This window comes from Sapajus apella, unplaced genomic scaffold (assembly GCF_009761245.1).
Source record: "Sapajus apella isolate SASKATOON/1434 unplaced genomic scaffold, GSC_monkey_1.0 scaffold1, whole genome shotgun sequence".
Taxonomy (NCBI): domain Eukaryota; kingdom Metazoa; phylum Chordata; class Mammalia; order Primates; family Cebidae; genus Sapajus; species Sapajus apella.
The window spans coordinates 44,776,490-44,801,267 of NW_022436941.1; the positions used below are offsets into that span (position 1 = coordinate 44,776,490).

At 34.2% G+C, this 24,778-nt stretch overlaps 1 protein-coding gene across 2 annotated transcripts in view; it reads left to right on the top strand.

Moving 5' to 3' along the window:
• The window catches only part of TTC37 (tetratricopeptide repeat domain 37), a 95,641-nt gene that overhangs the window by 47,275 nt on the left and 23,588 nt on the right, over positions 1-24,778 (top strand). For both annotated transcript variants that reach the window (XM_032276168.1, XM_032276176.1), the window contains exons 25-36: positions 1,314-1,382; positions 2,446-2,520; positions 3,485-3,626; positions 6,407-6,500; positions 9,055-9,132; positions 11,905-12,029; positions 12,835-12,958; positions 16,939-17,160; positions 18,013-18,085; positions 20,710-20,763; positions 20,939-21,050; positions 24,335-24,463. In XM_032276168.1, the coding sequence (XP_032132059.1) occupies positions 1,314-1,382; positions 2,446-2,520; positions 3,485-3,626; positions 6,407-6,500; positions 9,055-9,132; positions 11,905-12,029; positions 12,835-12,958; positions 16,939-17,160; positions 18,013-18,085; positions 20,710-20,763; positions 20,939-21,050; positions 24,335-24,463 (1,297 nt within the window). The remainder of the gene's footprint in view (positions 1-1,313; positions 1,383-2,445; positions 2,521-3,484; positions 3,627-6,406; positions 6,501-9,054; positions 9,133-11,904; positions 12,030-12,834; positions 12,959-16,938; positions 17,161-18,012; positions 18,086-20,709; positions 20,764-20,938; positions 21,051-24,334; positions 24,464-24,778) is intronic.

The following is a 24,778-nucleotide window of genomic DNA, read 5'->3' on the forward strand; positions in this document are numbered from 1 at the left end:
GCTATCTAGTCAGTATGCTCTTCAGTATGCTAGTTAATTGATGTTATGCAATTTATGTCAAATAATTAATGTGTAAGATTTATTTTCCTTTTCCTGACCCTCAAGAAACTTCTGGTTTTATGATTATGTTGTTTTTTTCATTTAGAGATTAAAACAATTCTATTCTGAATCAATTCAGCATTGTTTTAATCTGTACACATGTAAGAAGTCCTGTGTAGGGTGTTGGAGGTGGAGTGGATGATTGCAAGGGAGACAGTTAGTACTCTCTAGCAGCTTAAATTTAATCTTTGCTTGGGTGATTTGCATTTTGGCTTTAGCAGGTATTAATCTCTTTAAATAGCAAGTGTAATTTGTCATACTTGAGCAGTTATACATTAGGCAATTAGAACTAAAGTGACTGGGATCATGTTTATAGAACATGTTTGGAATGTTTCCACAAATTTATAGATAATACCATGTCTGAACTGTTTTGTGTTACAGCCAGTATATTGAACCTCCTCCCAAAAAGCTTTTGCACTATTCTCAAGGATACATTAAGTCACTGCAAAAAATTATAAATACATTGAAAGAAAATATTAATTTGGATTTTAAAATATGTGAACATATTTTTTAAAAATTTAAACGAAGCAACGTCATAGTAAGCTATGGATGTGCTTTTATTGTGGCATGGGAGAATTGTTGCCCATAGACTTAAAAATAAGAAAAATAAGACTGTTTCCTGCCATACGTAGATTGTTGAGAAAATAGTATAAAATAGTTATTTTTTGTAGCAGAAAAAAAAGGCATGCAAGTTAATGTGTCCAAGTTACGTATTTTTTAAGTTTCCTGATTGTTTAATGCAGAATTATGTTGTTGATCACTCCTTCTCTAGCAGAAGATGTAATACATGTCTAGGACTTCATTGGTTAAGACTTCATTAGTTGTGAGTTCTTACCCTCCCAGTTAAGCTAAAAGAGAAGGGAATAGGTAGCCTTGTTTAATCACTGCCTTCAAACCTATGGCTAGCTGATGGATGCATGATTGGTTGTTTAAAAGTTCTGCAGACTATAAGGTAGACACCTATATTGCCCTTTTACTGGGGTTCAGAACTCCTAACCTGGGGAGAAATCTGTTGTACCCAGGAGTGTTCTAGAACTAAGTGGCAAAACACTGCTTTAAGTATTGCTAATTATGGTTAAACAGTGAAATTTTGTGTTCATACATATTTATTGTGACAGGTTTGACTTATTCTCTTATTTTATGCTTCTTAAACATAAGCAGTTTAGTAAGTTATAAAATGACTTGTTGTAATATTTTTTGCCTTTTTTTCCTAGCAAGCTCATGAAGCTTTCAAAATGGCCCAATCCCTTGATCCATCTTATTTAATGTGCTGGATTGGACAAGTAAGATATATAACATATAGTTACTATAGTTACTAATAAGCCTGTTGATATAAATGACTAATATGTATAACAATGATAATAATGGTAATGGACAGCATTTGAAGTCTTACTTTGTGCCGGTCACTGTGCTTAGCTCTTTGTAGACACGATTTCAGTTAATCTATCATCAATTCTTTGAGGTATGGTTAATGTTATACTCTCTTTATAGTTGTGGAAATAGAAACTCAGAGATCCTAAGTGTGGTTCCTGAGGCCACACAGCTTGTAAGGATTTAACTCTGATTTGTGGGCCTTTGAACACTTACCAATCTGACATTCCTGTGCTTAAAAAGTAAACCTATTGTTTAACTCACATGTACAGAAAATGCACATTTACAAAGATCATTTTGAATATTATGCTTCTGTAAAATCTCCGTATTTGATTTGTCACTTGTTTATGAGTATTCACTCCTCCCCCAAATTTTGATTTTTGTACTGCCAAATAGTAATCAGGATACTTGGTTACTAGTTGCTTTGGTTCAGAGCGTAGGAGAATCACCTATATCAGAAAATTTTTAATTAGAATTTAGAGATATTTTATTGTACTTTTGAGAGGGTCTAATTCTAGTTAATTGATGAAGCAAGTAGAGGTAGAAAGGCAAACTCCTGTTCCCATTCACTGTGGTAGCATCTGGGAGTAGTGGCATTACTATGCTAACCTCTATGTCAGCATTGAACCCAGGGAGCCCAAGAACTTGCGTTCTTACTGCTCCCAAGTGATGATTATGAGGCTGGTCCAAGGGACCTCACTTTGAGTAGTACTACTCTAGGTCAGTAGATCTTAGATGATTATCAGAATCACTTTTTAATTTTTATTTTAAAGGTATTTTTGGTTTTAAAAATAATTTAACAGGTAACTGGTAGATTTAGTTAAAATAGTAACAATAGAAGTAAAAACTTAAGTTTACTTTGCTATTAAGCACAGCTAGTAAACCTTTGGTTCTTCTAAACAGTTTCATTTATTATTGTTGTTGTTATTATTTTCTTTTAAACACATTAAGAGTCTGCTTTTCCCCCCTTTATAGGCTCTTATTGCTGAGACAGTTGGAAGTTATGACACCATGGATCTCTTCAGGCACACTACAGAACTCAATATGCATGTAAGAATCTAAACATTCTTCTTGAAGATTCATTAATGAGAAAAGTATTATCCTTATTAAGGGAATGAATAGATATTTGGCTAGACATAGTGGCTTACACCTATAATCCCAGTGATTTGGGATGCCATGGCAGGAGGATTGCTTGAGGCCAGCCTGGATAACATAGAAAGACCCTGTCTCTTAAAATTTTTTTTGAAATTAGCCAGGCATGATGGCATACATCTATAGACCTAGCTACTCAGGAGGCTGAGGCAGGAGGATTGCTTCAGCCCTGGAATTTCAGGTTACAGTGAGCTATGATCACACCACTGCACTCCAGCCTGGGCAGCAGAGCAAGAGTCTGTCTCTAAGAAAAAGCAAAAGAAAATAAATAGATAGTGATATTAGATGTTAATGACATCAGTTGTTTTTATTCTTTATTCTTTCTTAGAAACAGATTAGTTGTCTTGCATTAAAGAACTTCCATTTTTCTTTTTCCTACAGCTTTCAAGAGCTGGTGAAGAAATGACATTGAGATTTAATAGATACAGTAGCGGTCATATATTAATAGACTAGAAACTGAGACTCCAGGAAAAAAATAGACATGAGATAAGGAGTAGGCGTGGTAGGCATTTCTAGATTATTATGAAAATGTTTTAGTATTTTGTTGTTGTTGTTGTTGTTTTGGTTTGACCTTTGGCAATGGTGCTGAGGAGGGGAAAGTCAACCCATCAGGCGAGGCTCTGTTTTCTGCATTTTATCCCGTTTGATTCTTTCAGTTAGGATTGGAATAAGTAATTTCAATATGTTCTTAGCTCTGTGTTTTATCATAATGACCCTTCCTTTAAAGGCACTTTTAACAGTTGACTTAAAGAAGACTGAGATGGGATATTTATTGTATTGAAGTGCATTGTTTTATTATTTTAATTTTTATGGACGTATTTATTATCCTATGTCAACTTGTTAACATTGGTTTTTTTTAAAGACCGAAGGAGCATTAGGTTATGCATATTGGGTCTGCACAACATTGCAAGATAAAAGCAACAGAAAAACAGAGCTGTATCAGTACAACATCCTCCAGATGAATGCTATTCCAGCAGCACAAGTTGTTTTGAATAAATACGTAGGTAAGATACCTGTTACATAATAGCAAGATATTTGAATAACTATTGAAATAATTTAATTTTTAAAATCAGTTCATTTCAAATTAAATATTAGTGTTTTTTTAGAAAGACATGAATTTGCCTTCTTTTTGCAATGGCAAAGCAGTCTTTACTTTGTAAATGTTAATAAAGGCTTTTGAAGAAAGATGAAAATTATTACCTAATGATACAGGGTAAAAGTAATTTCTCTGTTATAGTGGAGAGTGTATTAGGCTTTAATACACTCTTCACTATACACTAGAACAGTTACTGCTGTTCTATGTTTACTTTTTACTTTCTCTGCAGTCTTAGGCCAAGTGTTTTACCTCCCTTAACTTCTGTTTACTCTTTGGGTAGTGGATATAACAATAGCTGGATTGTAGAGTTGTGAGAACTAGATGAGATAATATAAATAAAGTGCTAAACCCACTGTCTTTAGCTTCTTCGCTTAACACCTAATTGTTCTTGAAGATATTGGAAAAATATGTTTAGGTTTAGGAAGTTGACAGATGGTGAAGTTTTATTAACCATCTATTATAATTTCCTGTCTTTTAAAATAAAACTACCATTGGGTTTTAATCACTACTCCACCACTTAGTAGCCTTGACTGAAACCTTGGGCATGATACCAAAATTCTCAACAGGAAAGTATTGCTTAGTGTTTAAATAAGATGATTTGTACAAAATGTTATGCCGAGTGCCTGGCATATCCTAGATGCTCAAGAAATGTTAGTTTCATTAACTTTTGACAAAATACTGATAAAGAAGCAAGGAGTTTAAGCAGGAATACTGAAAACAGTAAATATTGACAGTGAAGTAATATAAAGAATAAGACAAATTGTGAAAAACTGGAGAGAAAATAGCTCACTATAGATATTGTGGGGATTGTGGCACTCTGCATGCATTTAGCCTGAGGCACTAGAGTAGACAATTAATTTACAAACATCAGCATTTGGGGGGATTTGCCTTAGGGTGGGTATGGCATGTGAAAGCATGGATCTCCTCATGCTTATTTTGACTCAGTTTTGTTGACTCTTTCTTTTGTGACTTTAAGGATTTTTCAAGAATAGCTCTATGTGATTTTAACCTTAGAACTGTTCTAAGATCAATGGATCTTAGAACCTAACAGTCACGTAAGACATGATTACACTATACTTTGTTAAATAATTTAGAGGATTTGAAGGCTTACTTTCCACTACTACTATTTTTTTCTTTTTTTTTTTTTTGTTTGATTTTTCCACTACTACTTTTAAGTAGATTAGATCAGATGTATTTCTTTTCCTACATTGTACCTTCATAGATATGTAATCACCCAACGGGTTCACTTTGTCCACTGCCTAGACAAGGCCAATTTAGCAAGATGAGAATTACAATAGAAAAAGAGTAATTCATGTGGAGCTGATTGTGCGGAGGACTAGAATTTTATTATTACCAAAATCAGTCTCCCCAAGCGAGCATTTGAGGAATCAGCATTTTTAAGGATAATTTGGTGGATGGTTGTGGGTGGGCGGTGAGTCAGGAGTGCTGATTGGTTGGGTCGGAGATGAAATCATAGGGAGTTAAAGCTGTCCTCTAGCCCAGAGTCAGTTCCTGGGTAGTGGCCACAAGATCAGATGAGCCAGTTGATTATCAATCTGGGTGATGCCAGCTGATCTATCAAATGCAGGTTTTGCAAAACATCTCAAGCACATATGCCTGACTCCTAAACCATAATATCTAATCTTTTTTTTTTTTTTTTTTTTTGAGATGGAGTTTCACTCTTGTTACCCAGGCTGGAGTGCAATGGCGCGATCTAGGCTCACTGCAACCTCCGCCTCCTGGGTTCAAGCAATTCTCCTGCCTCAGCCTCCTGAGTAGCTGGGACTACAGGCACGTGCCACCATGCCAAGCTACTTTTTTTTTGTATTTTTAGTAGAGACAGGATTTCACTGTGTTGACCAGGATGGTCTCGATCTCGACCTCGTGATCCACCTGCCTCGGCCTCCCAAAGTGCTGGGATTATAGGCGTGAGCCACCATGCCCAGCCATATTTCTAATCTTTTGACTAATTTGTTAGTCCTGCAAAGGCAGTCTAGTCACCAGGCTAGGAGGGGGTTTGTTTTGGGCGAGGGTTGCTGTCCTCTTTGTTTCAAACCAAGTTCCTCCCAAAGTTAGTTTAGCCTGTGCCCAGGAATGAACAAGGACAGCAGGGAGGTTAGAAGCAAGATGGACTTAGGTCAGATCTCTGTCACTGTCTGTTGTAATTTTGAAATGGTTTCAGATACATGCTTTTGACATTAAAATTTCAAAATACTGCACTGAAAGTACCAAACGTGTCTTCTGTCTCTGGTGAACAGTACTATAATTTTTTTTAAATGCATATATGTTGGAACAGAACCACCAAGAGAAATTATCACTAAATTTAATCACAGTAAGGCTTAAGTGATTAGCCAAAGAACTGAATTTCCTTATAAATCTCATGACTGGTTTTAACAAGAACTATAATTTCAAGTTATTATACTTTTGGGCATAAAAATGTTTAAATTGTAAAATACAACTAGAAATTATATATAACTACTAAACATTATTCAGCAATTTAGAAGAGTTAACAAACTTTTTACTGACATATTGTATTCAAGATAAAATCATGCCACTCTTCTTAACAGTGTGAGTGATCTCAAGAGGTAATCTGGTATTTAAGATACTGAAAAAACTGAAAATAAAACTAGTCTTTTGTTAATACCTTCAGTATGCATATATAAAATGAAGCTATTTCTCCGTTTCTAGAAAGAATTCAGAATTATGCTCCAGCTTTCACAATGTTGGGTTACTTAAATGAACATCTGCAACTGAAAAAGGAAGCAGCAAATGCATACCAAAGGTAAACTACACTTAATGGTGATAGACGCAGGAGGAAGTGGAGGGAGAGAGTTTCTGGAGAATCTCTGGCCTGTGCACTGGGAGAACAGGGTGAAGCCAGAGAAATGACACCGTTTGCAGGCGGGGAGGAGCCTGACCTCTTCAATTCTTGTGTGCGTAGCCTGGAATCAATCTGTGAGACGGGGCCTGATACCATGAACCCCTCTCGCTTTGCTGAGGATTTTTTCTTTTTCCTTTTCACCCAATAAATCCATTCCCTCACCCTTCAGTGTGTCTGCATGCCTAATTCCTGGTTGTGTGACAAGGACCTAGTTTTAGCTGAACTAAGGAGCAAAGTCCTATTAGTTGCAATGTAATCATGATCAGTTAACTTTTCAAATGTTAGTTTCATTCTCAGGAAGAAGGTTCTAAATAATTGTTCTGACTCCTTTCCTGATCTTTCATTGTATGCTATTGTTACATCTTAGAAGGTGAAAAGATGTAGTCCCAAATTTTCAGCTATATTTTGGTTTCTGTTGCTCATCCTAAGGAGGTGGGGTGAAGAAATTAAGAAAGAGAAACTGATAGAAAAGAAAGAAAAAACAAAAAACTTCTCAGATTTTTAGAAAAGTCTGTCTTTTGAGAACTTGTCTAGCTTTATGAGATTTAAATGTGTTCAGTGAGGCAAGAAATGAGAACATTATGATGTGTTTGTTTGAATGACTTTAATACATACTATGTATTTACTCATTTAACAAATATTTGTTGACACTGTGTGCCAAGCAGTACTCTTGTACTGTCTATTTTGCAGTAAATTAAAAAAGACAAAGGCCCTATTCTCATGGAACATGTGTTCTGTGGCAGAAGAGACACGATAAGCTAATAAACATCTGTGTTGATAATAATTGCTAAGAAAGAAAATTAAAGCAGGGTAAAGGGCCAGACAATGTAGGGCAGGAGGTGACATTTCAGGTGAGTTTAAGAATGCATAGATTTACTAAGGAGGCAGTTGAGGCCTGACTGCAGTGAACCGAGGCCACAAGCCACATCTGTACAGGACCATTCCAGGCAGAAGGAACAGCAAGAGCAAGTTCTCCAAAACAGGAGTGGATTTGGCATGTTTACAAAATAAGAAAGCCGGTGTGCTAGAATGGAATGAGTAGCTGGAGAGTGGTAGGAAACAAAATCTACATAAATTTCTGTGTAAATTAATGGATAGGTGATAGAAAGTAACTGTTGATCTCATGACCAACTACTAGATGAAAAGGAAAAAGACCTGGTTGCCTAACCTCTGAGGCACACTATTGCCCTAAATCTAAATAAATATTTACAAGAAACCTTGTCAGGTAAAAAATAATTGAGGTGTCCCAAATGCTTTGCCATATCCTTTTATGATTCTCTCCGTAGTTCAGAGGAGTAATCACTAGATGGTACTGGAGCCTATGTAATCAAGAAGTTATTTTCCCAGGTGTGTATGGAAAGAAGTATATGGAAAGAAGTGTATATGAAAAACCACTATTTTGCTTCTTTCAAAGCCAGCAAGCTTACCAGTAAACTGTATAAATATGACAGACTGCAACAGTGAGCAAGATTTTTAAACAGAGAAAACTAGGCAGCTAGGGTATTCACAATTTTTTCTTTTTTTTTTTTGGTACATATCATTATTTTTGCAGATATTGTGAATCTAACATTTGTTACACCTTAGGCTTAAAATGGCATCTCCACAGTCACTTGGACATGTACCACTTTCTTGACTGATCATCACTGCTGTTTTCTGCTTTAAACAAATATTTTATGGTTGAAACCACAAATTAGGCATAAATCGAAATAGAGGTATACTTTTTCATCTCTGTAATACTGTCTTTAGGCTTCTCTAGCAAATGCTTGGTTTTCATGCATTTCATCCTTTTTATCAGGGAGATAAAAAGCCTTTCTTGGCTATTTCTCTGAAGCCAGTCCTCTTTAAGTGGGAAAGAAAATAAAAACCAAGAATCTTGTTAAATATTCTTTTTAGTCATTAAGACATTTCCCTGCTTGCCCATTGGGAACTGAGCATGAGAAAGAAATATGGGTTGTCAGCAGGTTATTTATTCCAATCCTCAAGGGACCTCTAATGGTTAGTCCCCTTCCCTCAACTTACTATTCTTTAAATATTTTTCTGTATGTACAAGCAAGGGCACATGAAAACATTCCATTTCATGGCCTCCTAACTCAAACTACTAATATGTAAATAGTTTCAAGAGTATTTTCTATAAACTCCAAATATGTCAAAATTATAAACTGTGACATAGTCATTTCCCATATTTAGATTTTTGGAATATTTAGAACTTAAATGTAATAAATGATTTTACTTACTAAGAGGTCATTTAGATGTTATTTTCCTGACAGTCTAAAATCTAAATATATATAAGTGCTTTACTGGTACCAACTTAATAAAATGTGAATAAGCTGTTATAACTAGCACTAAAGAATTCGTAGAATTAAATGAACAAAATAATCTGTGGATTCAGCTAAAGAGGAAGGTAACAGAATGCTGTTGCACAGAGATAAATTAAAATACTTTTTTTTTTTTTAAGGGCAATTTTGTTGTCACAGACTGCAGAAGACCAAAATACTTATAATGTTGCAGTAAGAAATTACGGCAGATTATTATGGTAAGCATAGTTTTTCTCCATTAATTCTGTCAGTTGATTGTATTTTTCTGGTGAAAGCTATGGGACTGATGATATACTGACTAGTTCCCAGAGTAGTGGAACATGTAGGATGCATAATTTCCATAGAAACAGGCTGTGTATGATAACTAACCTCAGTATGCTTTATATGGAGCAGATTTAGAACTCAGGGTTTGTTGACTGGAGATGAGAACATTTGGAAGAGAGGTAGTAGATGTCTCTAATAGTAGAAGCCTAGTTAATTGAAAGGGGCATTAGATTTATTCTTATTTGTAATATATTCTTAAACTGGGGATGAACATTCGGGGTCCGGTAACCCCTTTGAAATAGTACACAGAAATTGTTGCGTGAGTACCGTTTGGGGATGGAGAAGGAGCTCTATATCTTTTCTCAGTTTTTTGGAGGCTTCTGACTCTAAAATAAGAACGAATGAAAGAAAGATAAAGAATCAAGTGTTTTAGAGGGTAGAACTAGGGCCAGAGAATAGAAGTATTGTAAGAGGAAGGTTTTTGATTCAAGTTAAGGCAGCATTCCTCAAGTTTAGAGCTGCCTGAAAGTTGAATGGTCTAGTTTGAAAAACACTGTTAAAACTATACTGTGATGTTTTAGGATTAGTGCTACATCTTTTAAGGAGCTACACGATAGACTTTAGGTGGCCAGTTATTTTCTTTTATAACTGTGTAACTGAATTATATCCAAAATTGGAAAATTGTACTGTTCTGACAGCCTCTCCTTTCAATTATTTTAAGCTGTTAATATTTAAAAGTTGAAAAAAAAATTTAAAAATTGATAGAGCTGTCAGTTCCAAGGTTTTGTTGAAGCAGAGAATAGATACATTATATGGAATAAAATATCTGTTCTTTTTAGTTTTGATGTTTTATATAATCTAAGTACTAATGTAAGTATTTTAGAAGAAAATATATACCTTCCATTGAAAACAGATTATCTGTTTTTTTTAAATTGTTTTTATTATGAAATGTATGAAATGTACGAACATGCAGTAAGTAATAGCATAATTTAATGAAAAGTCACTACACAAATTATGTCTTACAATTCTGTCAGCTTGCTTCAGGTTACTTTTTCAAAGAAAAAGTTTCGGATAAATTTGTTGAAGTCCCCACATTCCCTTCTCTAGTTCCATTATTTTCTCCACAAAAGCATGCATATCTTAGAAGATAGTGTTCATTTAAATAACACTTTTTAATATATATGTTACGTGTCCGTAAACAATCTAAGGTAGTCCTCTTTTATCAAAATTTGAGTATTGATTTTATAAATTCTTTCACCTTTATAAAATTTATTTAGAAGTAAAGGTTTCCTATATTTTTAGCCCTCATTCATATCCTCCAAGATTAAAAAGATTTTATAAAAAGATTTTCACAACACATTAAAAATAAAAACAGATTCAGGTTATAGTGATGGATACCAGAAAGAAGAATCTCAAATATATAATGTTTCTCTTCAGATGATGGCAGTTGAACTTATATATATTTCTTTTATCTTTATGCAAAAACAAGTTATTTTTCTGTTATTAATAAGTATTGCACTTTAGTATAACAATTTATATCCCCCCTCCACTTTAAAAAAAAAAAAAAACAGTTTCACTCTTGTTGCCCAGGCTGGAGTGAAGTGGCGCGATCTCAGCTCACTGCAACCTCTGCCTCCCAGGTTCAAAGTGATTCTCCTGCCTCAGCTTCCCCAGTAGCTGGGATTACAGGCACCTGCCGCCATGCCCAGCTAATTTTTGTATTTTTTTAGTAGAGACGGGGTTTCATTATGTTGGCCAGACTGGTCTCGAACTCCTGACCCCAAGTGGTCCGCCCATCTCGGCTTCCCAAAGTGCTGGGATTACATGTGTGAGCCACCATGCCCAGCTTCTTCCCTCTTAAACACAAAAATGAATAATGTTTTGTTTGTGGAATTTTAGTGTGTCTGTATGCCCTCCAAAAAAGAAAAAAAAAATGTGCAGATAAACAGTTTACACAAAAGATAGGTTTGATTCTGACTAGGCATTTTATGTCTTGTTAAGCTTGGCAAAGATGCTAGAACCATACACATAGGTTAATATTTAACTAAGTAAAAGTGTCAGGCTTAAAAAAATTAGAGTTCCATATAAAAGTCAACTTGAAATTATTTTTATAGTTTGAAGTTTTAATTACAGTTTATTTTAAAAAAGAGAGACACTGTAATTTACTAGAAATGATCATTTTCACACGTAACTTGAAAGAAGCAAAATATGAAATTAAATCCCCCAGTACATCCTGTTTGTAATATACCTTCTATTTTAAATTCTTTCTACAGCTTTAACACTAATTTATTATAGCTTACTGAATTGTCACTATTAAAAAAGAAGTACACATGAAATTATCAAAACAAACAGTGTAATTTTTTTTTTTTCTTGACAGAGTCTTGCTCTGTCGCACAGTGGTGTGATCTCAACTCACTGCAACTTCTGTCTTCCGAGTTCAAGCAGTTCTCCTGCCTCAGCCTCCTGAGTAGCTGGGATTATAGGTGTGTGCCACCATGCCTGGCTAATTTTTGTATTTTTAGTAGAGACAGGGTTTCACTATGTTGGCCAGGCTGGTCTCGAACTCCTGACCTTGTGATCCACCTGCCTTGGCCTCCCAAAGTGCTGGGCTTATAGGCGTAAGCCACTGTGCCTGTCCCAACTTAGTGTAATTATATCTCAGTAATTTGATGATACACATCAGAATTACTTTTGATATTAAAAGTAAGTTGTGTTTTACTTCTTAGTTCCATTGGTGAATATGATAAAGCTATCCAGGCTTTTAAGTCGACACCCCTTGAAGAGTTAGAAGACATCACAGGGTTTGCATTGGCTTTATTCATGAAGGGGCTTTATAAAGAAAGCAGCAAAGGTAAGTATGTTGCTCTGAAGCTAAAGGACACGTCTAACTTTTCGAGAGTTGAGTTTAATCATGATAAGCATACATACAGAAAGATGTAATAATTAGATGGGGTGGGGATTGCCATGTTTATTAAAATCTGACTAGGAGTCAGGAGTGATACTAGGTACTTTTCATCTGTTACCTCATTTAGAATGTTATGATGAACAGTCTTTATAATAGTGTCATGAGCTAAGTGTTCATTATACAGATGAGGAAACTGAGGCTGATCACTTGTGGCAGATGTGTGATTCGGCATTTGAAAGCAAGTATTTACTACTTAGATGTTAATTTCTGATAAATGAAGTCCTCAACCACTGCTGCTAATCAATTTTGATTTCTCCAAACCTGTTAAATGATGCATTTTCACATATATGAGCTTAGCCGACATGTGTAGAGAGCATTTAAGTATCTACTGCTTGATAGAGTTGCTGGGCTGCACATGGGAATTTTGGTGATACTCTGTGGCTCCAGGCCTCTGCTCTGGCCCAAGTTGGCTCTTAAAGACAGTGACCTAGATCCCTGTATAGATTCTGAAAGTAGAAGTTAAAGATTGTCATGTAATAATCCTAATAATACTTCAGAATCACCTTGGAACAGTGAAAACAGGTTTGATTATTATAAATGTTTATTCTATCTGCTTGAGAACAGGAGAATACAAAGTTATAACTGTATTTAGACCTTTCTGAAAAATAGGATTAGGAAAGGAAAAATCCCATGCTTCATTGATCAGGATGGCTTTTATATTGTTTTGTTTGTTTTCAATTTTATGTATCAGCCTATGAGAGAGCCTTGTCTATCGTTGAATTGGAGCAAGACAAAGCCCATATCTTGACAGCTCTGGCAATAACTGAATATAAACAAGGAAAAATGGATGTAGCCAAGACATTGCTATTTAAATGGTATGTATATTTGACATCAGCACTTTACTTGATCAGATACTTAAATATTTGGGTTGAAATTTGGAGCAATGTAAAATGAAGTTCTTAATATTTTAGGAACTTTTGGGTGAACAAAAGGGATTGGGCCCACCTGGTTCTGAATTGATAGTCACAGGTGGAGCTACAGCTTGTGATTTAATTCTTAGCCCTGGATCTCCTCAGTCCTTCAAAACTGTCCTATACTCTGTTGCATATTTGTTTTTTTACAAGAGCAACTGATCACCTGATAAGTAGTATCTGAAAATTTTAATGAAGATAGTTATAATGAAGCCTTGTTTTTTGGCTTCTTCGATTCCCAAAGAGATATTTTTTTCTTTCCTTTTCAAGATAACCTGTTAAAAGGTTCATTTAAAGGTGAATCTTTTTTAAAATGTATAAGAAAACTTAAAACGATTTCTGTGTTTTTGGAATAAGTTAATAAAATAATGACCTGTGCTATTTTTGGCTACTTATATAGTATTTTTTAACTTCTTGAAGATTAGTTTTTTAGAAAATTGGCTTTAATCCCTTCATAAGCAGTAGTGATTAATGTGTGCTATTGAACAGTGGTCCTCACTGAGTGTTTTATTCATATTTTTGAGTGGTACTAATCCTCATGGTGCAGAGATATTCTCCCATTGCAAAAAGCTTATACCCTTACCTCCCACCCATTAAGTGCTAATATTAGCATTCCTCAGTCATTGTGACTACAACAAAAAAAATTGCCTCTGTAACTACCCCATCTCCAAAGGTGGGGGAATGGAGATGGTTATATGGTATGGGTTGAGAACCAGTTCTATAGGGTAAACTTTACATTTGTTCATTTGATGTGATGCCTTTGTCTTATCCTGTGTCATTATAGTCATTTCCTTATCGAATAAATAAGCAATTTTTTTCTTCCTCTTTGTTGGTTAGGAAAAACCAATTTTAAAGAAAATTGTGTCACTTTACATGGATATATCCTTATAACATGTATCTGTGGTTATATATAACATGTTCTGAGAACTTAAATTTGCAAATGACTTGGTGACAAGAATCATAGATACTAATTACTGAAGTTATCAAGAGCAAAAGTAACTCCATATTAGAGGTGTTAGATTAGCCTTTGGTTACTGCTTAAGACAGTAAATAGAAGTGGGGAAAAAAATAACAGTATAATCTTTCCTTTTCTCCTTCTCCTTGTCACCAAGTCATTTGCAAAAAAAACACCTTTATGCCTATGTTTTATGTTGTTGGATCCAAGCCTAGATTTTTTGTTTTTTCATGTTTCTTCCTTTGTTTTTGATTTTCTGCATGTGCTCATCCAAACTTGACACTACCAACTGCTTCCATCTCTACCCATTGACATTCTTTTGTTTGATCTTCTTTCTATGAAAAGTTCAGTTACTTAATCTATATTGCTGTCATTTTGGCATTCATAGCTTGGGAACTGAGCCAGTGTCCTAGACACTGATTTAAGGGGAATAGGATTAAGTTCATTATGTAAGGGGAAAAAATCTAGTTATCAACTTTACAGACTTTATGATAATAAGTAACCATGTGTAAAATCCCTAGAACATGGTAAAAAAACAACATACAGGTATTGAACATTTACCTAATATTAGAATGTAGTCATTTCAGTAATAATTTAGATTCTGTTTATTATTAAGTATTAAAGTAGGTAGTTTTTTTTTTTCCTTTGAACAAAGCACAAATTAGAATTTCTTTTTTTGTTATCGGTATTGAAATTTACTGTTTGCATTTTTAGTTGTACCCGTTAGCAGTGTGGTTATTTGCTAGACGTGACACTGACATACTTCCATATTTGGATGCATATGTATTAACTCTTATTGTAAAAAGAGTTACTATGGATACTTTAAGCTATTTACTTCAGAGCTGCCTCAGAAAATTTATGATTTCATACCCGTTTGTCAAAATGAAATATAAGACTCCTCCTTCCAAAAATAGTCCAAAGACTTAGTGGTAGATGTGTGACATTTTACAATGTGATAAATATTTCTGTTATATTTCAATGAGCATTGTTTAAAACTTGGAACTGCTAAATTATTAGTTTATTTTTTACATAAGGTCACTTAAATGAAAAGTGATTAAAATATATCTTTCCTACTTTGCCATCTACAAAACATCAGATATTACAGATGTTAGATTACATCTCAGTGTTAAATCTTCACTGATAGATGTACTTACATAAATCATGAAAATTCTACTTAAACTATAGAAGTGAATTGTGGACATAAAAATGGTTATGCTGTTTGGATAATGGCACTAGGCAGCATTTGTATAATAACTAATGGCAAAAATTCATGGCTAATGTTGTATAAAATAAAATATTCTTTGAGTAAAATATTCCCTTTATTAATGTTATAGAAGGGGGGATACAAAAAGGAACTCACAGTTTGTATGACAGTGTCAAATATTATTTTGATTTTAGTATTTCCTGTTTTGGTTTATTTGCATCTTAAAAGTGTATAATTTGCATCTAAAAAAGTATCAAACATTGTTTGATGAAGCCTAATTATGCTGGACTGTTTTGACCTGATTCAATCCTCTGATAAGCAGTTGTGGATGTTGGGCATGAGAACTGAATCATCTTTGTCTGGAATGATACTACACTCCACAATTTCTACTTTGGAGAAATTCTAACTTGTGATTCCTGGTAGAGCAAATTATTTTTCTAGCCTAGCAATGATCTAGAAGCAGAGGAATCCCAGTACCTTTTAAAAGTTATTATGTGGTTTTCTTTTAAAAAGCTCCTGTTTTTGGAAAGTAACATTTATGGGTACGACACCTGTTCATTATTTGCACATAAAATAAAACCATTTAAAAAGTTGAGGTTTTTAAAAAAAAATCCTTTATTTTTATTACAGTATAAAATTCACAATAATTATTATAAGTTTCATTGTTACTGGAGAGCTAAGATTTTCTTTATTTAAATTAACAAGGATTCCTAAACATTAATGACTTTTCCTCCATAAGGCTAAGTCAGATTTTATAGTTGAAAGAGGAAAAAAAAGATGCTAGATGTTTACCTATAAAATGTAAATTCTTCTTATATTATAAAAATACTCATTTGGAGTACAGTTGATATAGAGATAATTTGTACTTATTATGTAAAGTGCTGGTTTCAATACCATAGGGTAAATAAGACAAAGCTTTATCAGAATGATAAAAATCATATTTTAATTGAAGAGTTTTTTTTATTATTCATACCTTCTAAGATTTTATTGAAACTCAACATTTTAGCAAAATTGTCCTAATTATTTACCTAATTACTGAAACTCAAAGAAACTAATTTATATTTGTTTCTAAAGCTTAGTGTATTAGTTTTCACACTGCTAAAGAAATACCCGAAACTGGGTAATTTACAGAGAAAAGAGGTTAATTGACTGAAGATTCTGCAGGCTGTACAGGAAGCATGGCAGCATCGGCTCTGGGGCAGCCTCAAGAAACTTATAATCATGGCAGGAAGTGAAGGGGAAGCAGGCATACCATACATGGCCAGAGCAGGAGGAAGACAGAAAGAGGGGAGGTGCTTGCACACCAGGTCACGTGAGAAGTCACTATACAGTAAGCCATTCACTATTCACTAAACCATTCATGAGAACTCAGCTTCATGATCTAGTCACCTCCCACTAGGCCCTACCGCCAACACTGGGGGATTACAATTCAACATGAGATTTGGGCGGGGACACAGATCCAAACCATATAGCTTAGATATAATGACCAGAAAATAAGTTTGGCTTCTGTTGCTCTGTGAAAGAGTCACTGGTGCTTTTAACTGCTTCAGACAATCAGGGAATTTGCTATCTCTAAACACTAAGAAATTTGCTTTTATATTAAAGTTGAGTTTAGTTTAGTGAATCTTAATGTAAATTGCCTTTTATACTAAATAATGTTTAAATAGTTACAGATAAAGACTACTCTAATCATAACTAATAGGTAATTTTAAAATATATTTACAGCTCTATCTTAAAGGAACCAACCACAGAAAGCCTTCAAACCCTTTGTGCTCTAGGGTTGACAATGCAGGATGCTACACTGTCAAAAGCAGCACTTAATGAGTTATTGAAGCACATCAAACACAAAGACAGTAATTATCAGAGATGCCTTCTTACATCAGCCATCTATGCGCTCCAAGGCCGCAGTGTGGCAGTGCAAAGACAAGCATCTAAAGCTGTTCACAGGTAAATTCTGTATTTGTGAACTTGGAACCTAATTATATTTGATATGGTTGCATTTGACATTTGGACTTTATTAAGACTATAAAATAAGGTAAGCATATACATTTGAAAACCAAACCTGGCTTTATGAAATTTTACACAGGACCAGGTAACTGACTGTATATATTATTTTACTATAAGCATTTTTTAAAATTCAATTGCTAAGTTTGGCCCTTAGTCAATTTAAGGCTCAAACTTTGTTTTGCTATTAAAGCTCTTAATTCCCAAGTTTGTAATATTCTTAGTCTGTTGTCTGGTACTGTCTAGATTGATGGCTTTAGTAATTTTCAGCCATTTAAACATTCATTAATTTCTTCAAAATTTGAAAAAAGAAAGCTGTCATTAGCAGCAGTGGTTAATTATTCTATTTTATTTTCAGCAGTAAAGTGTCATGTCTGTAGTTTCTTTTCCTTTCACAGTTCATTTTTATTAATCTTTGCTGTTTTTTTTTAATTGTTATTAATAGCTTAGTCCTTATGTCATTTTCATTACTAGTCATCTTGCTGCCATGCAATATTGTTTATCCTATAATTTTTAGGATAAATTTCCTTACCTTTTCTTTAAGGAAATTTAATACACTGTGTTCAAACACAAAGAGATTATAATCATTCATTGTTGATTTTTTTCTTCTTATTTTCATAAAGACTTGATGTATATGGGTGATATAAAGTATGTTTTCAACCAAACATGCACAATTAATATGAACTTGTGTTAGATGTCTAAAAGGTTTTAAACTTAATAAATTGTTGGTTGTTTGTACATTTTGTAGTTAAAGTAACTTGTCCCTAAGCCTGCTGCTTTTGCCGATCTCTTTAGTAACCCTGGTGACCCCGCTCTTTGGTCTCTGTTGTCTCGAGTTGTTGCACAGTATGCTCAACGAAATGCAAAGGTAAAGAAATGTTTGTTTCCAATTCTAGCAAAAAGATAAACCGACTTGTGATGTGGTAAATACGATCATTTTAAACTATGGCATTATTTTTCTGAAAGATAATTTACACAATGAAGAGAGTTCTGTTATTATCTAAATTCTCCAGTAGTCATTCAACAAATATTATACCGAGTTTTTTCCATGTACAGTTGCACTGTTCTAGATGTTGTGGGAGCTACAAAGAAGTAGGAAGATCTTTTTGAACACATACAGATTATGTTAATGATGTGGGATAAAGTAATGTAACATTGCCGTATAGTAAGCACTAGCTATGTGTTTTTGAATCCCAAAAGATAATTTTATTTAAAATCTTCTTAAAGATAAGGCAGTAAGAACTAGAACACTGCTGTATGCAAAAATGTAATTATAAACATGAAGTCAGTGACATTCTATGAAGCATTATATACTCTATTTTAGTTTGTAACAGCCAGATATTTTCAGGAGTTTGTATTCTATTAACTTCTGTGGTTAATATATCCTCTCCATAGTTCGCTTCACTAGTTGGTAAACATAATAGTAATAGCTAATGTTTTGAACACTTATCACACTAATAATTCCAATATCTGAAATCTGTGAGACGGTCTGAGTCTTGTTCATTATTTTTACTGATTTTCATTCTTGGTGGCTTTGTTTCTTTGTTTACCCAGTTGTGTGTACTTGAAAATTATTTGTAGGAATAATTTGAGGCCTAGAATTAAGGTACCTTTCTATAGAAATAATTTGTACTTGCTTCTGCTGGGTGTTTGGGAGGTCCATCAATCTGGGACTATGTTAAACAAAGTTTAGAACTTAGGAGTTTTGGACCAACCAGGCTACTTTTTTTTTTTTTTGAGATGGAGTTTCGCTCTTGTTACCCAGGCTAGAGTGCAATGGCGCGATCTCAGCTCACCGCAACCTCCGCCTCCTGGGTTCAGGCAATTCTCCTGCCTCAGCCTCCTGAGTAGCTGGGATTACAGGCACGCGCCACCATGCCCAGCTAATTTTTTGTAGTTTTAGTAGAGACGGGGTTTCACCATGTTGACCAGGATGGTCTCGATCTCTTGACCTCGTGATCCACCCGCCTCGGCCTCCCAAAGTGCTGGGATTACACCAGCCAGGCTACTTTATGTCTGGGTTGCTAGTTCTTGAAACTTGGCTTAATTCTGATTCACCATAAACCTTAGGGTGTGGTCTTTTGGGGTTTCAGCTTATTCTGATGTGGGTTTCCTCTATACTCCCCTCCTTGTGTGAACCTGGGCTTTAATTTTTGTCCTACTAGCCTATACATCCTTCAGGGTTAAAATTAAAATTTGTTAGCATTTGAGCTGGGTGCAGTGGCTCACGCGTATAATCCCAGCACTTTAGTAGGCCGAGGCAGGCGGATCACATCGGGTCAGGAGTTCATGACCGTCCTGGCTAACATGATGAAACCCTGTCTCTACTAAAAATATAAAAATTAGCTAGGCATGGTATCACATCCCTGTAGTCCCAGCTACTCAGGAGGTTGAGGTAGGAGAATTGCTTTAACCCAGAAGGTGGAGGTTGCAGTTAGCCGAGCTCATGCCATTGCACTCCAGCCTGGGTGACAGAACAAGATTCCATCTTAAAAAAAGAAAAAAAAATTGTTGCCATTTGCAAATGGCAGAAGCAGCTTCCCTGCTCACTTGTCTCTGAATTTCAGTTTTCCCTTTCAGTTATGGCTTGGCAAGTCCTTAATATCTTGTCAGTTATTCAGTGTGTTTAAGAATATGTTTTTAAAATGTTTTATCTCAGTGCTTTTTAAACTTTACTGTGCAATTGAAGTCACCTGGTGACCTTGTGAAAATGCAGATTCTAATTTTCTAGGCCTGAGGTGGGACCCAATATTCTGCACATCTAACAACCTCTTAGAGAGTGTGGATGCCGCAGATGCACAAGCCGCAGTTTGGGCAGCAGGGTTTTATTTCACATTTTTAGTTATTGTTAGTGAGTGAGTAGACTCAAAGAACCTGAAAGATCATTGTTATTAGACTCCAAAATTACCTGAATGAAGTGCTTTATTATGTGTCAGCTATCAGCATTTTTATAATCTCAACAACCGTATGAAGTAGCTGCAATTATTTAAAGTTATAGATTTCAAATTGACCTAATGAAAACTCAGTGATGCTACATGTATTTTTCTTATTTTTAGTATTGAGTTGATTATTGAAGCAATGATGAGCTTCATGGTGCCTTGAACTTTGTTTTACTAGAGTATGGAAGTTTTAAAAATACTGTGTATTTTCAGGTAGTAAACCATGTTAGTTTATCTTTTTGATTGCTCTCTTCCAGTCTTTTTAATCTTTTATATTGTTAGAAAATGTATACATTTCGTTGGTAAAATTACGTAACTTTTGAACCTTCAAATGAATATTCTGAAAGTAGAGTTGGTCACAGTAGAAAAGATTTCCTTTCACAAGAATATTAGTCTTTTCAAACAGTAATAGTAAGTTGATACTTATAAGAAGTTTAAGAGTTATAAATGTGGTAAAACTGAGCCTTTCCAGGCAAGATCTTATCAATCTTAATTTTCACTTTTTCATGAAAGTTTTTGCATGTGTATAAATCATCACTATTTTCTGTTCTAGGGAGGTGTTGCAGCAGGAAATGTGGCTCATATTCTGGACTCAAATCACGGAAAGGTTAGTTTGCCATAGTACAAAGGAAATGTTGAATTTATTAAATAATATTGATGAAGGAGTAATAATTTTTATAGCCTTAGGGATCATATCATATCAAATAGAGTCTTTTTAGTCAGTTTGAAAGAGAGGGAGCTATTAGGAAAATTGGCTAACATACTTCTTTTCTCTTATGTAGAAGGCGTTACTGTACACTACAGTAAATCAGTTGGCTATGGGAAGCAGTTCAGCAGAAGATGAAAAAAATATTGCACTAAAGACCATTCAGAAGGCAGCTCTCCTTTCTCCAGGTGCATATAATATCTATTTCATTAATTCCAATTTTTTTTTCTAAATACATACTTTTTTAAATGGAGGCAAAATCTTTCACACAATATATATTTTATTGGCATTTTTTGTACCAGACAAAAATGTACATAATTTAGATCTTCTACAACAGGAATTTGGGTGATTAAAGTGTTATGCACTATGTAAGTGTTTAATACAATATATAATACTATCAGAAATGACATTTAAAAATTGATGCATCATAGATTCACATAGTTTCAAGGTGCATGTGATAATTCAGTACATTTATATTCACTAATTTAGATTCTATTAATCCTGCATTCATTTGTGGTTTATAGGAGCAAAGTTTATATTTCCCTGAAATAAGACAAAAGGGAATTTTAAGAAAATATTTCAAGATTTTGCATATTATTTGATTATCTGCTTTTGGCTACTGATAAGAGAGTATCAATTATCGGAAGAGGCCTAAAGGAATGTCTTCTTAATGATACTTTATTACCTGTACTGAAAGTCTGAACTATACACATATTTTCAAGAAACAATTTTAAACAATTTCCATTTTGCATCAATATGGCTTAGAGAGTTTTGCCTATAGCTACTAAATTATTTAACAAACATATTTTGATAGTTTTATGTGTGGTTAGCTTCTTGAAGGATGGTGATGTATCTTCTGTGGTAACTGTTAGAAATGCCAGTTATGGCCTCACCTAAGCTAATTGTGTCATATGTAGGCTGTTGATCACAAAGGTACTGAGGAATGTCACTTAAGCATGCTTCCATTACCGCTATTGGAAAATGCCAGAGAAGACTGAAATGTCTAGCAGTATAGGGTTATAAAGTATATTTTTACACAATATAGTATTATTTTTAATACTAAAGAAACCATTAAATGTATTCCCTTTCAACTCTTCAAATGTGTTAGATCAGAATGCTGTTGCTTTTGGCTAAGCACTGTTGGGAAAGAAATTATACAAAGAACAAGTTCAATATTATCTTCACAACAAATTGTAAAGAACCTCATTAAGGTGCAAAATATCTAACATTTCAGGGATTATTTTCTAAACTAATTTAAAAAATCAATATTCTGTTTATCTTTTCTTTCATTTTGACGTAGAACAAAAAGAGACTAAACATTTTGATTTGTCTATGTTGTATGTGTATATGTTGGTAAGTTTTTTATTTTTGGAGTTCTCAAGTAAATATTAGATAGACTTACTCTCAAGAATTCTTATTGTGGATCCAGAATGATAAAAGATCTGTTAGCTTTTGATTGTATAAGGACATAAACTTTAGAAAGGTGAGACTGCCCAGATAAGGTCCTCTCTAATGATCTCTGATGTTCCCAGATTATCTAGATAAATACATACTCAAGGAAGCAGAGACGCTTAAAACAGTGACTGAGTGGTAAAGATGAGTGCCTGTTTGAGACTTGTCCTTAGAGTCCAATGAAAATGAATCTAATTGTAGTTATGTGTAGTGGCTGTACCCCTAGTCCTTGTAGATCTTTAGATGAACAAAGTACAGTTTTCATAGATGCTATTCCAAGGAGTCTTGTCAGGAATATCAAGATAATTCCAAGAATTTAGAATTGAATGGAAAAAAAAAACCCAATTTCTGCTAGATTAGTGCTTCTGTGATACTAAGAGGTATTTTTGGCAAACTGTATTTTAAAATTTTTACATTTGTTATTTATATATTATCTTAGAGTCATTTTATGTTATAGGGAATTTGGGTTGATGATAATCTATGGAAGAGTTCATAGAAACAGTAACTATTTTGTGTTGTGATAGAAGAACTTGCTGCCAACTATTGTCCATTCTCCCACCAGAAATCCAAACTATATAATACTGTAAGATCCCTAACAAGTCTATCCCCTTAATCTTAGGATTAATTTAATATTCAGAGATTGACTCCACTTCTGTTGGAATCATAGAATTTAAGACCCTATGGCACCTCAGCTATTATCTGGTTTAGTTGTCTTGTTTTATAGGAAAATGAATCCTAAAGGAAGAACTACCACACATTAATTAGTGGCATTGCTAGACCTGAAACCCAGATCTAAGGCTGTCATGTGCCTTTCTCTATATAGTTCATCATACGTTCTAGAAAATGGTCCCCATTTGTTTATTTTGGAATTTGATTATGTCTGTGCTACTTAAAATAAAATAGTCATTATTTGGAGCAGAAATTGTTTCATAATATGGAGGTATGTATTTAATTTTTTGTAAAAGTATTTGATCTGCATAAGATTTTAATGATTCTTGTAATTTTGTTGATTTTTTACTTTTAGCGGTAATACTGGGCACCTATAACTGAAGTAGATATATATTTCAGACATCTGATAGAAAACATATATTGGGTGGGATGATCAGATAAGAAAAAATAGAAAGCTGAAGCTGAAAAGTATGATCACGTAACTATATTGTTAACTAGTACCTGCTTGTGAGAATTTAAAAGCATTCATTTGTTTTTTAAGCCTAACAGGACTAAAATATTAACATGTTGAAGTGAATGGCAAAATAAGATTTATAAAAATAAATGACCAAACAAATGAAAAGAAAAAAAACTTGTAAATGCCAAATCTCCTTCACATTTTTTTTTTCACAACTAACTTTCTTAAAAAGAGAAGTCTTTATGCATTATCTTCTCTATGCATAAAAAGTTTCCTTCCAACTCACTATTATTGGACTTTCCTCCTTCTCCCTCCCCTGTAGCTGCTGTCAAGGTTGAAGGAAAGAAGGAAAGATCAAATGAATGAAGGATATGTAATCATATAAATGCTTCACTTGGAATGATGAAATGACTTTCATACTTGCCTGTTAGAATATAGTTAAAATCATAAGCCTTTCCTTTGGCTTAAACTTTTCTTAAGAACTGGAAAATTGCGTTATCTTCCTTGTCCTAGGACAGAGTCTTTAAAACAACGATTACTAAGTGATGAAGATGAGTGAGACTTGTCCTTGGTGTCCAGTGAAAGTGAATCTAATTGCCCTTTCCACAGTAATACGGCACTCTAGGCAGCTGAGCTAATAACCAGCCATGAAAGAAGAACTTAATAGGATGTTTCTCATTCTCTGATACGTTTGGAAAAATTGGAAAATCTCTAAAGATGAATGTAGCAATGTGTCTCTGAAAACAAGTGCAATTTAATTTTCCTTTGAGAAAGTGAAATTGTTTTTTAGATACAATTTTTTTAAACTTGTAAACTCTTACTCTCATTTTTGATAGTTTTTCAGCCACATATTGATTTTAACAAGACTTACCACTGTGTATTTCCTGTTTTCAGGTGACCCTGCTGTCTGGGCTGGGCTAATGGCAGCCTGTCATGCTGATGATAAACTGGCCCTAGTGAACAACACTCAGCCAAAGAGGATGGATTTATACTTGGCACTGTTATCTGCTGTTACTGCTGCAAGTAAGTTTTAAAAAGCATCTGTATACATGATTTAATTCAGATTTCTTGAATGGTTAAATCAGGAACTCAAACAGCTTCAGCATATATTGTTATAAAAAATATATTCATTAAAAATCCATACATAGTATAATATTTGTATATATGTTTGATAAGCATATATATTTTTTTCTCTTCTAGATAGTTTAAAAGCCCAATAGGTTCTGTTAGCTGAAATCTCTTTTTTGTAGCATTTACTTACTTTGAGACTACCAGCATTTTAGGATAGAGGTGACCTGGAAAGAGTCCTTTGCTGAAACCAACATTGAAATTGTCCTG